This window comes from Mesoplodon densirostris, chromosome 14 (genome assembly GCF_025265405.1).
Source record: "Mesoplodon densirostris isolate mMesDen1 chromosome 14, mMesDen1 primary haplotype, whole genome shotgun sequence".
NCBI classification, from domain to species: Eukaryota; Metazoa; Chordata; class Mammalia; order Artiodactyla; family Ziphiidae; genus Mesoplodon; species Mesoplodon densirostris.
In genome coordinates, this window is record NC_082674.1 from 26,361,239 (window position 1) to 26,375,675 (window position 14,437).

Consider the following 14,437-nt stretch of genomic DNA (forward strand, 5'->3'; position numbering starts at 1 on the left):
GACCGAAGATTATGGGGTGGGAGAAGGAGGGGCTAAAATGAGGAGGACTCCTGCACAGCTGAGTCAGTCGTTTGGAAGGTGCATCCACTGCTTTCCCTCCACCACCCCTGCAGCGGTGTATATGTACCCTGTAGAGAGTCCCATATACAGACTGGGTCCTGAATGCTGAGACTTCTGGCTTTCTTGCTCCATTTGGCTTTGAAATTCTGGCAACCAGACACCATCCAGGTGGGAAATTTAAAGAGTCTCCCTGAGAAATATGATTAGCATAAGAAAAAGGACTTATAAATAGTGACATCTGGGTTCCCAACAGATCTTCCAGCCAAGGCACTCTACACTGATCCTAAAGTGGACATAGCTCACCTACCAACTCAGTTTCCACTCAGTATTTTCTTTTTAATTTTTATTTATTTTATTTAAGTTTTTTTAATTTTTAAAATTGTTTTGATGTGGACCATTATTATTATTATTATTATTATTATTATTTTTCGGTATGCGGGCCTCTCACTGTTGTGGCCTCTCCCGCTGCGGAGCACAGGCTCCGGACGTGCAGGCTCAGCAGCCATGGCTCACGGGCCTAGCCGCTCTGCGGCATGTGGGATCTTCCCAGACCGGGGCACGAACCCGTGTCCCCTGCATCAGCAGGTGGACTCTCAACCACTGCGCCACCAGGGAAGCCCTGATGTGGACCATTTTTAAAGTCTGTATTGCATTTGTTAAAATACTGCTTCTGTTTTATGTTTTGTTTTTTTGGCCTCAAGGCATGTGGGATATTAGGTTCCTGACCAGGGATCAAACCTGCACCCCCGGCATTGAAAGGCGGAATCCTAACCACTGGACCTCCAGGGAAGTCTCAGTATTTTTTTTTTTTAATTGAGATGTTTTTTCTCCCATTTTATTACTGGAGTCTATTTTGTTTCAAGGGAGGTTAATAGATTTAATGACTATCATTGTCTCGCAAATCACATTTAAAATAAACCTTGATACAGCAGAACTTAACACAACATTGTAAATAACTATGCTTCAATTAAAAAAACAAAACAAAACTTGAATTATAGTGAGAGCTCCAAGTTCACCCTGTGGGTCAATGGGGCTCTACACACAAGTGAGGAACTTGGGGTAGTGGTTAGTGTGTTTCTGCAACTGTTGATCTTTAACAACTGTCAAATAGTTCCACAGTGCTAGATTTTGTGCTTGAAAAAACAGATGATCGCACCGATCAAAAATGGTTCCCTGCACAAATACCTTTTCATTACTTCTCAGTGAGAAAACATTCTAGGGCATCTGCTCTTCTCTCACAGCCCAGGTCTGGCTTCTGTTGGCATCTGCTGGCAGCTGCCGAGCTAAGCCGAGCACCTCTTCCTTCCAAAGTCTAGAGGGGCTCTGGGTTCTGAGGAAGAAAGTGAATTAAGAATTCGTAGGAGGGGCTTCCCTGGTGGCGCAGTGGTTGAGAGTCCGCCTGCCGATGCAGGGGACACAGGTTCATGCCCCGGTCCGGGAAGATCCCACATGCCACAGAGCGGCTGGGCCCGTGAGCCATGGCCACTGAGCCTGTGCGTCCGGAGCCTGTGCTCTGCAACGGGAGAGGCCACAGCAGTGAGAAGCCCGCGTACTGCAAAAAAAAAAAAAAAAGAATTCGTAGGAGGTGCTGACTGTCCCCATGGCGGCTGCGCTGGAGCCCGGGCGGGGGGGCCGGGAAGGCGAAGGTAGAATTAGAAGATCATGTGACATTCGAGTAGGAGGATTTATCTTGGTGACTTTAGGATGCTGGTTCCATTGTAGGTATAATTATGCAAAGCTAAGAATCCAGGAAAGACTTGCCAGAGAAGGAATAAAAAACAAGATTTTATATGAAAGTACCCACCTTGATCCTGAAAGAAAAAAACCCAACTGTGGCAGCAGCAGCAATTGAGCAGTCTTGAGCACAGAAAACACAGACACAACTCACTTCGGTGTGAACAAAGCTGAGATCAGCTATAGAAAGCATTTTATGTACCATAAGGCTTTCAGTCAAGTAAATAAAGTATGTGTAAGTTGTAAAAAAAAAAAAAAAAAAGAAGAAGAATTACTTCGCTTCTCGCCTTGGAGCCGGTACTGGGCAAGGCTCTTCCAGAACTGCACTTGATTCTTCCATGAATCCCGTGTGGTCAGTGTCACCTTGCAGCTTTCTCCTGGATCGTGTACGGCAGGCGCACTCACGGTGCAGGCTTCAAGCTGACTGGGGCAGAGTCCTGTTCCACCAAGTCCGGCTCTCAGAGCTCCGTTTTGGCCTAGGAGTGCGGCTATGAAGATTAAAAGACGTGCGACTAAGGCGCCAGCTCTGGGCCGGCAGCAGGCACGCAGGGCTGGGAGGTTTCTCACAGTCTAGCCTCCAAAAGTTTCTCTGCACCAGTGGCTGGACCAGATGTCCCACCTAGTTATGATTTATGTAGTGGCAGCATCAAAACCAGATACTTTTCTTACACTTGAATACATTCAAGAATAAAGACCTCTGCTGACAGGGTTCTTTTTATTTTTTTACAGTATTTTTTTATTTTAATTTTTATTTATTTATTTTTGGCTGCGTTGGGTCTTCGTTGCTGCACGCAGGATTTCTCTAGTTGTGGTGAGCGGGGGCTACTCTTTGTTGCGGTGTGCAGGCTTCTCACTGCGGTTGCTTCTCTTGTTGCAGAGCACGGGCTCCAGGCGCGCAGGCTTCAGTAGTCTGGCACGTGGGCTCAGTACTTGTGGCGCGCGGGCTTCGTTGCTCCGCGGCATGTAGGATCTTTCCGGACCAGGGCTCAAACCCGTGTCCCCTGCATTGGCAGGCGGATTTTTAACCACTGTGGCGGCAGGGAAGCCCTGCTGACGGGGTTGTTAACCTGGGTTCACAGACTCCACTTCAGAGGGTCTCTTAACTCCCTGAAATGGTACCCCAGTGTTGGTGGTAAGGGTACGCGTGCTTTTGCGGGAAGGACTATGGCTTTCTTCAGGTAGTCTGGAGGGTTCTGACCCAAACAGGTTTAGGAATCAAAGCCTTAGACCTTCCAAGTAAACCGCAGCTGGGCAAAATCGCGACTTTGAACGGCATTTCAACCTGCCTCCTCGGTGGGCGGTACAAGATGACTCCACGCCCTCCACTCCTTCGGCAGCACCTCTGGGGGCAGGGCTGAGGTCGGCCACGCCCTCCAAACACCGCCCATTCCCCTGCTCGGGGTGGGGCATTCCTACTGGGCATGCTCAGTACCAAGGTCTCGGGTTGGCCTCCTAGGCGGAAGCGGGTCCCTGAGAGTTTGTGTGATCTTCCCAGGGTTCTCCGCGCTACCGTTATGGTCGCCTCCTTGGGCCCGTGTCCGCACATGGGGTTCTGGGGCTGTGGATGTGCTTACAGGAACTGTCGCCACTAGTCTTCGACTTCTTTGGACCCTCTTCCTTCCACTTTCTTTTGTTGACTCCTGTGTGACCCTCGTAGGGTTCTGTTTCGGTTGCACCGATGTCTGAGGTGATGTGGACCCCGGAGCTGGCCCTTCTGAGGGGCTTCCCCACTGAGGCTGAGCTGCAGCAGTGGAAGCAGGAGGGAGTCGCCGGTTCGGGTGAGAGGGGTGCACCTGCCAAGGAAGGACTGAGGCCAGCGTGGGGACTGTGGGGAGGAGGGGTGGCGGCGACTGGGTTCTTATCCCTTCTGGTTTTATTTTTTTCCTACTCAAATCTATCTGATTCTTAATGCTTTGGGTTGCTGCATCCTTGACATAGTGGGCGCGGTCCAAAGGCTCCGTGCATGTCTTTACCCCAAACTTCTCACCGTCCAGGTTCAATAATAATAATGTCAATTGTTTTTCTAATCCCTTAACATTTCTTCAGTCATTTAATGCTTAGAATAGACCTGTAAGGTAGACACTACTTTTATTCCCGTTTTGCAGATGGAGGCATTTAAGTACAGATTGGTTAAGTAATTTATTCAAGGGCACACAGCTGGTAAGCACAACAGCTGAAATGAGGCAGCAAAGATGTAATCTTGTAAGCAAAGCACATTTACTGGACAGAGAAAGAGTTAAAAGACACATTTACTAGTGGGTTATAGGCACATCTGGTTGTGGGATTTAGGCTGGACCCAAAAGAGAAATAACAATGTAGGACAGTATATATCCTGTCCTATATATTTGTGTGTGTATGTATGTGTGCGCGGGCCCGTGTTTGTGTGTATACGCAGTAGGTGCTTCAGGAGAGAGGTAGTTTCTGAAGTTTGGGTCTGGAAGTCTTATGGAACAAGTCAAACTTGACCTGATTTTTGTTTAAAGAGTAAGACTGACAAGTGGAAAAGTTCCCCAGGAGGAGTCACAAGTGTAAAAGTGTGGAGGCAGGAATGTGCATATGGATATTAGGGGAACAATGAGTGAACCAGGTTTTCATCAGGGAGGACCGTGGGGGTAGGAGGAGCCAGATCGTGAAAGGAAACTTTTCTGTTGTCAGTAGGAATTCTTTTGAATTCCCAGCAGAATTCCTTTTGATGTTACTTGCTAATGAGGAATATTATTTCTGGGTCTAACTTCTGCCATGCTATTCATGGTATGAATGAGCTTCTAATTCTAGGAAAAGTGATGGGCATTTGCTCAGTGCTTTGTGGTTAATGTATAGGAAACATTCTAAGTATATACATTTTTTTTGACATGCTGAAATGGTAATAGTGTTACCTTTTACGGTATGAAAGTAGTTGTTCTTTGGATTATTGGACTAATTTTTTTCTATTACAGAGAGTGGATCTTTCCTGCAATTGCTGCTAGAAGGGAACTATGAGGCCATATTGTTAAATTCATTGACTCAAAGTATTTTAAATTCAGCAACGATGACTGAAGAAAAGATTGACAGCTACCTAGAGAAGCAGATAGTAACATTCCTGGATTACTCAACAGATTTGGACAAAACCAGAAGGTAGAATTTTATTTGAAATTTTCGTAGGGAAACAGATTCTGAATACATTTACTATTGCCTTGACAGTGTAAGGCACTGATTTTTGCAGTTGTTGAAAAACCTGGCTTTATGTTTACTCAGGACTCATGATGTACCAAATAATCTATGTAAGAGTTTCTGTCCAGAGGACCATCGAGAATGAAAAGGTAAAGTGGTGTAGGATATAGAGGTTTCATATATAACACTGGCTTATGCCTGGGTGGTAGCTGCTAACCCACTGAGTTTCTAAATGCTTAAGTCTCATAGGTTTTAGCCATAGACAAGACTTCAGTTCAGACCTTCTTTTCTTTTAACTTGAAAGTGTACACTCTCCATCTTGCTGTTTGTAGATCGCTGAGTGATAATTGTAACTACTTTTATTATGTTTTAGGTAATCTTTAATGTTTTTATTATGGAACCCTTGGTTTATCTTCTTCCATTGACGTTTATGTAATTTTATAGGGTTAAATATAATGGATAGGTACACAGCAGTGTAACCTAAGTTTTTCAGTGGCTTATATTTTACTGTTGTTAGTTTGTTAATATACCTTCCTTTTCTCTACCATCTCTGGCAACCACATCAAGCTTTAGTTGTCTTTAAAACACAGTTTTGTTTTACCATTATTTCTAGGGAATGGCTTCATTTAGTTCTTCAACAAATCAACTACTGGCTAGGTGTTGAGGTTGTGAAGATGAATAAAACATAATCTGTATCTATAAGGAGTTCACAGAAGAGTGTTACTATAGGCATTTTATTTAAAAAATTAGTGTCATTCATTTTTACTTTTTTGGTTTCCTAGTAGTTTACATTCCTCTGATGTCATTCTTGATTATTATTTTGCTGTCAGGTGTGTGTGTTATCATAGCCATTAGCTTTGTGTGGTGCACATGAAAACACACATACACACAAATACATTATACACTGGTAGACCAGAATTCGGCTTGTCACACAGAGCTGAGAAGAGACATTTCAGTTACCTCATTATGAGGTATTTGGAAATTAAACTCTATTCTCAATTCCCCCTAAGGATTTTGATTTTTAGTTACGACAGTTATATTAAGGCTTTCAGATCTTGCTGCACACCTATTTCCTCAAGTTTCCTAACTTCTAATTACAAGCAGCCTCTTTTGTCACCTGTTTTCTACTCATTCTTTGCTGTCACTTGTGCTGCATCCAGAGCATTCCAGCTACCACAGACTTGTAGGCTTGTTTTTTTTTTTTTCTTCCTTAAAGAATCTTCCTTTTGAGGTAGGGCCTAGGGGATATGGGAAGAAGGGGGTGACTGCTTTTATTTTTCCTTCAATGTGAAGCTACAGGATTCTCTGGCTGCTATTCGTTAGAGTTGAATCCCCACCTATTTGTGTTTTAATCTAGGGGTTGGCAAATTACTGCTGGTGGAGCAAGTCCAAAGTGCCTAAGAATGATGTTTACATTTTTAAAGGGTTGGAAAAAAAGAAACACGTGTGACCCACAAAGCTTAAAGTTTTTTTTTTTAATCTCTCCTTTGCCGTATAGGTTTACCTACCCACTCCTGTCTTCAGCCAAAGTAGGATTGAAAAGAAATGGGTTCAAGTGAAATTTCTAGGGTTTCTTTTTGTTGTTGTTGTTCTAATAGTTGGTAGTACAGGATAAGTAAAATATTTGAAAACTTTTTGTTGTCAGTTTTCTTTTGTATAAAATCAGTTTTCCATCCAGTCAGTGTCAGAGCTGTTAAACAGAACACAAGACAAAATTCTAAGTGCCTGATAGGGTCCTAAACCAGTGCTGTTCAGGAGAACTTCCTGTGATGATGGAGATATTCTGTATCTGCGCCGTACAGTACGGTAGCCAGTAGCCACGTTTGGCCATTGAGCACTTGAAATGTGGACAGTGCAACTGAGGGACTGAATTTTAAATTTTATTTAATTGTGATTAATTTAAATTTAAAGCAGCCATATGTGGCTCATGGTGATAATATTGGACATTGCAGATCTAAATTGTTTCAGAAATTTTTTTTGTAATACTCTCAGATGATCTCAATAAATGTTGATATCTTACATTTTTCTTAATAAAACTGAAATGAAATAATGTGTTTGTGGTTATACAGTGATAGTGGCTCATGTTTATTTCTTTATTCTTATATGCAGACAACAGCTGATATTCCTACTTGGTGTGAGCAGTTTGCAACTTTTTGTTCAGAGTAACTGGACGGGGCCTCTTGTTGATTTACACCCTCAGGATTTTTTGCCGTCTGTTTTGTTCCAGCAGTTTAGTGAGGTACGCTTCTTGGAAATGTCATATATAGGTATTATTGTGTTGTTTATTCTTTAGGAGCGGCTCTTTATAAACTGGAGTTAATAATAGGTAGGAGAGAAACATGACTTTTTTTTTTTTTTTTTTTTTTTTTGCGGTATGCGGGCCTCTCACTGTTGTGGCCTCCCCCGTTGCGGAGCACAGGCTCCGGACGCGCAGGCTCCGGACGCGCAGGCTCAGCGGCCATGGCTCACGGGCCCAGCCGCTCCGCGGCATATGGGATCCTCCCAGACCGGGGCACGAACCCGTATCCCCTGCATCGGCAGGCGGACTCTCAACCACTTGCGCCACCAGGGAGGCCCGAGAAACATGACTTTATTGCTTGTACAGAACCTACTAAGAATGCTTGTTCATTGATCAGATTTTCAATTCCAGAAGTTCCATTATCAGACTCAAACTCCTCTTCAGATGCTCCCCATTTTATGGAGCTCTATTAGCTGCTCTTTTTATTAAAGTGCAGGCAGCTGCACCAGTCACCCAGCTGCATATGTTACCACAGTTACGTAAAGATCTTTTCTGGCAAAGTAGAGAATGTGGAGATCTGTTTAATTTTGTTGCAGGAAACTTTTGCTGCTGTCCTTACTAACAGTTCCCAGAGGTGATTTCCTTTATGTCACAGATATACTTATTTGTATATACTTAAAGTGTCTGGCACAGAGGTGCTCCATGGCGATAATGATTCTTATTATCCATATATGGAGATAATATTATTGACCTGCATCAGTAGGTCATCAGTAGAGCTTTCAGTTTGAATTCCTCAGTACTGTTTGAGCACATATACGCAGGGCTTGGGGGATATGACATGATCTGAAAAGAAGTATGGTAACTGATTTATCCAGCCACCTCAGAACTAGAGCATTACTGTCGATCACTCAGCCTGGAAGGCTGCTTAGCATCCAAAACTTGCACAGCAAAAGGGACCTATTTACTGTTACCTGGTTTCTCAGAATTAGAAGTAACAAATGAAAGGGGAATGGAGTTGTTAGAGACTAGTGTTAATAATTTGATGGTGGTTGGAAAGAGAAATACAAAAGCAGTCATAATCTGAAGCCTCTGTACACATCAGTTTGAGTCATTATGTTATATTGCAATAGAGTAATTGAGATTCATAATGCCCCTAAATCGTTATTGAAAGGTTAAAAGCTCTTCCGTATCTTATGTCTAAGAAGGGAATTTAATCTATACTTTACAAAAGTTTTCATCCAAAATGGTTAAAATAAAATCCCTAAGATTTTGGCACTTAAAGAGATATGCTTCAGTTATCTAGGAAATTACTTGTAAGGAATGTCTCATCCCCTCTCTTACTGTGTATGAAACAGTTTCTGGCCTCTCTTGCCCTATAGTGCAGGTTAGAAACCTACCAAACAAAGTCGTAAATACGTACCGAGCGCTAATGTGTGGTTGGAGTGGTGCTTCATTCACGTATGCTATATCAATTTGACGTATTCTCCAGATGAGAAGACTGATGCTCACAGTGGTGAAAGAAACTTGTCAGAGACCTTGTAGCTGGGGGATTGGAACACACATTTTCTGGGTCTAAATTCAATACTCTTTCTGCTATACTAAAGTAGAAGGACCTGTAAAGTTAGGTAACAATTCAAACAGTACAGAAGTGGGTTACATGAGAGGTTCAACCTATAAGAAATACTGAAATTAGGGCTTCCCTAGTGGCGCAGTGGTTGAGAATCTGCCTGCTAATGCAGGGGACACGGGTTCGAGCCCTGGTCTGGGAGGATCCCACATGCCGCGGAGCAGCTAGGCCCGTGAGCTACAACTACCGAGCCTGTGCGTCTGGATCCTGTGCTCTGCAACAAGAGAGGCCTCGATAGTGAGAGGCCCGCACATCACGATGAAGAGTGGCCCCCGCTTGCCACAGCTAGAGAAAGCCCTCTCACAGAAACAAAGACCCAACACAGCAAAAATAAATAAAATAAATTAATAAACTCCTACTCCCAACATCAAAAAAAAAAATACTGAAATTAATGAAGACGTGTGGAAAGTGAATTTTGTCTGAGAAGACCTTTTCGTCAAGAGTGGACCTTGAGTTAGAACCTGAAAGATGATGAGGAAATGGACAGGTAGAGAAGAGAAAGAAATACGTTCTAGGTGCAGTCACATGAGCAGAAATTTAGAGGGGAGAAGAGTGTGGTGTTTGTGGGAAACGGATGCTTTGAGCCTGTTGGAGCAGCCGTAAAAGGTCAGCCTTGGTGGGGCTCAAATCATAGGAAACTATAAATAAGACCTTGATTTTAATTTTTTTATTAGAAGTGCCTCATATGGGACTTCCCTGGCAGTCCAGTGGTTAAGACTTTGCCTTCTGATGCAGGGGGTGTGGGTTCAGTCCCTGCTCTGGGAGCGAAGATCCCACATGCCTTGTGGCCAAAATACCAAAATCATAAAACAGAAGCAATATTGTAACAAATTCAATAAAGACTTTAAAATGGTCCACATTAAAAATATCTTTAGGGCCTCCCTGGTGGCGCAAGTGGTTGAGAGTCCGCCTGCCGATGCAGGGGATACGGGTTCGTGCCCCGGTCTGGGAGGATCCCATATGCCGCGGAGCGGCTGGGCCCGTGAGCCATGGCCGCTGAGCCTGCGCGTCCGGAGCCTGCGCGTCCGGAGCCTGTGCTCCGCAACGGGGGAGGCCACAACAGTGAGAGGCCCGCATACCGCAAAAAAAAAAAAAAAAAAAAAAAAAAATCTTTTAAAAAAAAGTGCCTCATACATTCCAAAAAGCATACAGAATGTGTACAGTTTAAATAATAAAACTCCTTTGTTCCTACCACCTGGCTTGAGAGAGAACATCACCAGCATTGTAGAACAGAGCTTCCCGACTGCTGTTCCCCAGGTGTTGAGCCCCTTTGCCATTACAGTAGCTGTGTGGGGCTGGGGCTGGGGAGAGCCTTTGAACTGGTCTCATCTGGTGTAGTAGCCTTCTCTAGTTACCTGATGTGCACTACATATAATAGCATGTTCTGCATTTGCTCTGACTTGGAAAGAGTTGGGAAATACAGGGTTACAAGGTCCCCTGTGTGTGCTTCCTGGTGGTATCCCTGGCCCCCTTTCTCATGAACCACTCTCTTGAATTTTGTGTTAACATTCCATTGCTTTTCTTTTTTTTTTTTTTTAATTTTATTTATTTATTTGGCTGCGTTGGGTCTTCACTGCTCCAGGCGTGCTTTCTCTAGTTGCAGAGAGAAGGGGCTACTCTTCGTTGCGGTGCGTGGGCTTCTCATTGCAGTGGCTTCTCTTGTTGCAGAGCACGGGCTCTAGGCGCGTGGGCTTCAGTAGTTGTGGCTCACGGGCTCTAGAGCGCAGGCTCAGTAGTTGCGGTGCACGGGCTTAGTTGCTCCGCAGCATGTGGGATCTTCCTGGACCAGGGCTTGAACCCGTGTCCCCTGAATTGGTAGGCGGATTCTTAACCACTGTGCAATCAGGGAAGTCCCACAATCCTCTTTAAAACTTGGCCATTTCCCAAAACCTCTGGAAGCACATTTAGAATTCGGTTGGAATATCAGTATTACGTCACAGGAAGATAGAAAAGCATTTAATTTTTTAATGATGGTGATGCAAGGTAACTCTAGGAAAAGAAGTTTATTTATTTGTTTATTCATGCATTCACTCCTTTATTTATTTATTATTTACCCTATTAATGACATTTCCAGAGGACTTAGAGTAGGAGGTTTGGTAACCAACTAAACCTTTGAGTATCAGAGGTAATGAGATCCAAGTAGTATATCATGGAGTATCTCTTTGTGTAATTTTTTATTTGTTGCCCTGTTCAATTACCTGTCTGTTATCTTTAAAGATTTCGTTTAGAAGATAATGAGTTAAATTTGTGCTACAACGGGTAGACATCTTTCTCATCTCAATGTGATTAGAATAAGGATTCTTTTTCTTAAAGGCATGTCTTGTACTTCACCAGCTTGGTTTGTATGTTAGGAAATAAAGACTGTTAAATCCATCTAAATGGCAAGATGATTTGATGAGGCTGCAGGTCCAACTTGGGCACATTAGGCGGGGTCTTCTCTCTAGTTCTTTTTTAAAATTAATTAATTAATTAATTAATTATTTTATTTTTGGCTGCATCGGGTCTTTGTTGCTGTGCGCGGGCTTTCTCTAGTTGTGGTGAGCGGGGGCTGCTCTTTGTTGTGGTGCGCGGGCTTCTCACTGCGGTGGCTTCTCCTGTTGCAGAGCACGGGCTCTAGGTGTGCAGGCTTCAGTAGTTGCAGCACGCGGGCTCAGTAGTTGTGGCTCGTGGGGTCTAGAGCACAGGCTCAGTAGTTGTGGCGCACGGGCTTAGTTGCTCTGCGGCATGTGGGATCTTCCTGGACCAGGGCTCGAACCCGTGTCCTCTGCACTAGCAGGTGGATTCTTAACCACTGTACCACCAGGGAAGCCCTTCTCTCTAGTTCTTAAGCAGTAGATTCACTTGTGTATTTGGTACTTCCACTTGGAGGTCTCACAAGGTACCTCAGACTCATTGTGTCCAAGACTGAACTCATGATGAGGCTCTTCTCCAAACCAGGTCTTCTTCTGGTGTCTCTGTCTCAGTGACCCACACCACCATCATGCAGTTGTCCTAGTCAGAAGTCTAGAAGTGATCCTGGCCCTGTCCTTGAGGACTTCCTCATGCTTAGCATAGCCCCGGAGCTTGCTGAGGGGCAGGAAGAGGTAGAGAGGTCTGAGGGGAACGCAGCATGAGGTGGCAGGAAGAACACTGGTTTGGGAGTTGGAAAACTTGGGCTATAATGTCTGTTTAGATGCTGATAACTTCTGTGTGATTTTGTACTGCACTTAACTTTTTTGTATCTGTTTTCTTCTGAAGTTGAGGCAGTTACAGTACTTCAAAATAGTTCCTTGATTATTGAACTTAAAAAAAAACTCCTTCTACCCTCAGTGTAGGTAACAGTAACCTTTATTTGTGGTTTGGTGGTGTTCATTCACTTTGTCTTTATTCCTCTAGTACACTTTTCAGTAATGATGAAGGTTATGCAGAGGATGAACCCACAGCTGTTACTTTCTTACCTTTATTGAATGTTTCAACAAAGCATTGAGTCAGACACTGGCATCACTTGGATTGTTTAATCCTTACAAGAACCCTGTGAGGTTTAGGTTCTGTTATTTTATTTTATAACTGATGAAACAGAGGCTTCAGTTAAAAAAAAATTTACCTATGCCCACAAATTAATAATCAGAAAAAGGACCCTATCCTGTGTCTGTGACTTAGAGCCCATGTTCCTAACATTGAGCATTCCTACTATCGATTTTGTGGTAACTGTCAAAATGATTCAGTCCACATTTTAAAAACACAGGTGCTTGGTCTGTTGTAGAAAATCTCTGTTCAGTAAGAAGTAGATTTTTCAGAGGCATCCCTTTTGGGCAGCCTCTGTTCACATTGGTCCATGATTGTATGCCTACTCAGCATTTGATATGTAAGACCTTGTTGTTTTGTGGCTTTATAGTAATTATGGAGCAGCAATGGTTTGTAATGACATTAGCCAGCTGGTGAAGCATATATGAAATGTAGGTGTTGAATATGAATACTTTCACATAGGGATGGTTTTTATTGAGAAGCTATTTTGTTGTAAGTAAATCTGTAAAGTCATGATGCTTCTTCAATAGTAGCATTTTCTTGGGCTTCCCTGGTGGTGCAGTGGTTAAGAATCCGCCTGCCAATGCAGGGGACGTGGGCTTGAGCCCTGGTCCCGGAAGATCCCGCATGCCACGGAGCAACTAAGCCCAAGCGCCACAACTACTGAGCCTGCACTCTAGAGCCCGTGTGCCACAACTACTGAAGCCTGCACGCCTAGAGCCTGTGCTCCGCAACAAGAGAAGCCACCCGTGCACTGCAACGAAGAGTAGTCCCTGCTCGTCACAGCTAGAGAAAGCCCATGTGCAGCAATGAAGACCCAGTGCAGCCAAAAATAAATAAATAAATAAATTAAATAAATTTATTTAAAAAAAAGGGTGCAACTTGGGAAAAGCAAATTAAAAAAAAATAGTAGCATTTTCTTGATTGCCCTGTTCTCTAAAGTACAAGCAGGCGGCTGTCTGTCTGTCAGGGCAGGCTGGAATTGTAGATCTCTAAGGGCATTTGTAATGTTAGGACTCCGTCCAGTGCCAACTGCTGTGTAATAGATTAGTGCCTGTGTTTCACAGCTGATTACCTGGAAAATATGTATTCTTGTAAGACATATAAAGATTAATATGTTGCTAAATTATATCATCTTAAATTTTTTTTTTTCAGGTCAAAGGACTGGATGCACTCGTTCTGAGTTTGCTCATTCTAGATGGTGAATCAATCTACAGCCTGACCTTGAAGCCTATACTGCTATTATTAGCACGAATTTCCCTAGTGAATGTAAGACATAGGCTGACAGCTATTCAGGTAAGAGAAGAAAAGGAGCCAGGAGATTCAGACCCAGGTGTGACTTTTGTGCTGATTAGTATAAAACTTTAGGTGTGATGCTGAAAATGTCTTGTTATATTTGTTTTCTAAGTCTTCTTTAGGTGTTTAATTTTAAAATCTGATGAAAATAAGCAAAAACTCTCTCTCATGAGATTCATCTAGTATAAAATGAGATGTTGAGCCTCTTTAATGGGGTTGTATATATGTGTTGTGTGTATATTTGCATGTGTATAAATGTTCATTCTCTGAATCTTAAAAATAGGTTTAAAAACACCCTTCATAGTTTTTGTGAATTTCATGTAAGGATAATGAGTAGCCAAAAGTATAGCACTTTCAGTAGATCTTTTTTTTAAATTAATTTCACTTTTTACTGTTTTTTATTAAAGCTCCTAGAAATTTTTTTTAAATAAATTTATTTATTTTATTTATTTATTTTTGGCTCCTTTGGGTCTTTGTTGCTGCACACGGGCTTTCCCTAGTTGCGGTGAGCAGGCTTCTTATTGCAGTGGCTTCTCTTGTTGCAGAGCACGTGCTCTAGGCGTGTGGCCTTTAGCAGTTGTGGCACGCAGGCTCAGTAGTTGTGGCTCATGGCTCTAGAGCACAGGCTCAGTAGTTGTGGCGCATGGGCTTAGTTGCTCCATGGCATGTGGGATCTTCCCAGACCAGGGCTTGAACCCGTGTCCCCTGCATTGGCAGGTGGATTCTTAACCACTGCACCACCAGGGAATCTGTTTCTTGATTACTGTTTCTTGGCTCACATCCTACCTTGTTTCATATTTGGGTTGGATTTAGTAGAGCATTTGTTG

The 14,437-nt window shown here is 43.2% G+C and overlaps 1 protein-coding gene across 2 annotated transcripts in view; it reads left to right on the top strand.

Annotated features, from left to right (window-relative positions):
• Positions 1-3,255: 3,255 nt before the first annotated feature.
• TTC27 (tetratricopeptide repeat domain 27) overlaps positions 3,256-14,437 on the top strand; it is a 183,541-nt gene continuing 172,359 nt past the window's right edge. The window contains exons 1-4 of one of the 2 annotated variants that reach the window (XM_060117082.1): positions 3,256-3,572; positions 4,731-4,908; positions 7,054-7,183; positions 13,470-13,610. In XM_060117082.1, coding sequence (XP_059973065.1) covers positions 3,473-3,572; positions 4,731-4,908; positions 7,054-7,183; positions 13,470-13,610 — 549 coding nt within the window. In that variant the 5' untranslated portion in view covers positions 3,256-3,472. The remainder of the gene's footprint in view (positions 3,573-4,730; positions 4,909-7,053; positions 7,184-13,469; positions 13,611-14,437) is intronic. The other variant, XM_060117081.1, reaches the window with a different exon arrangement.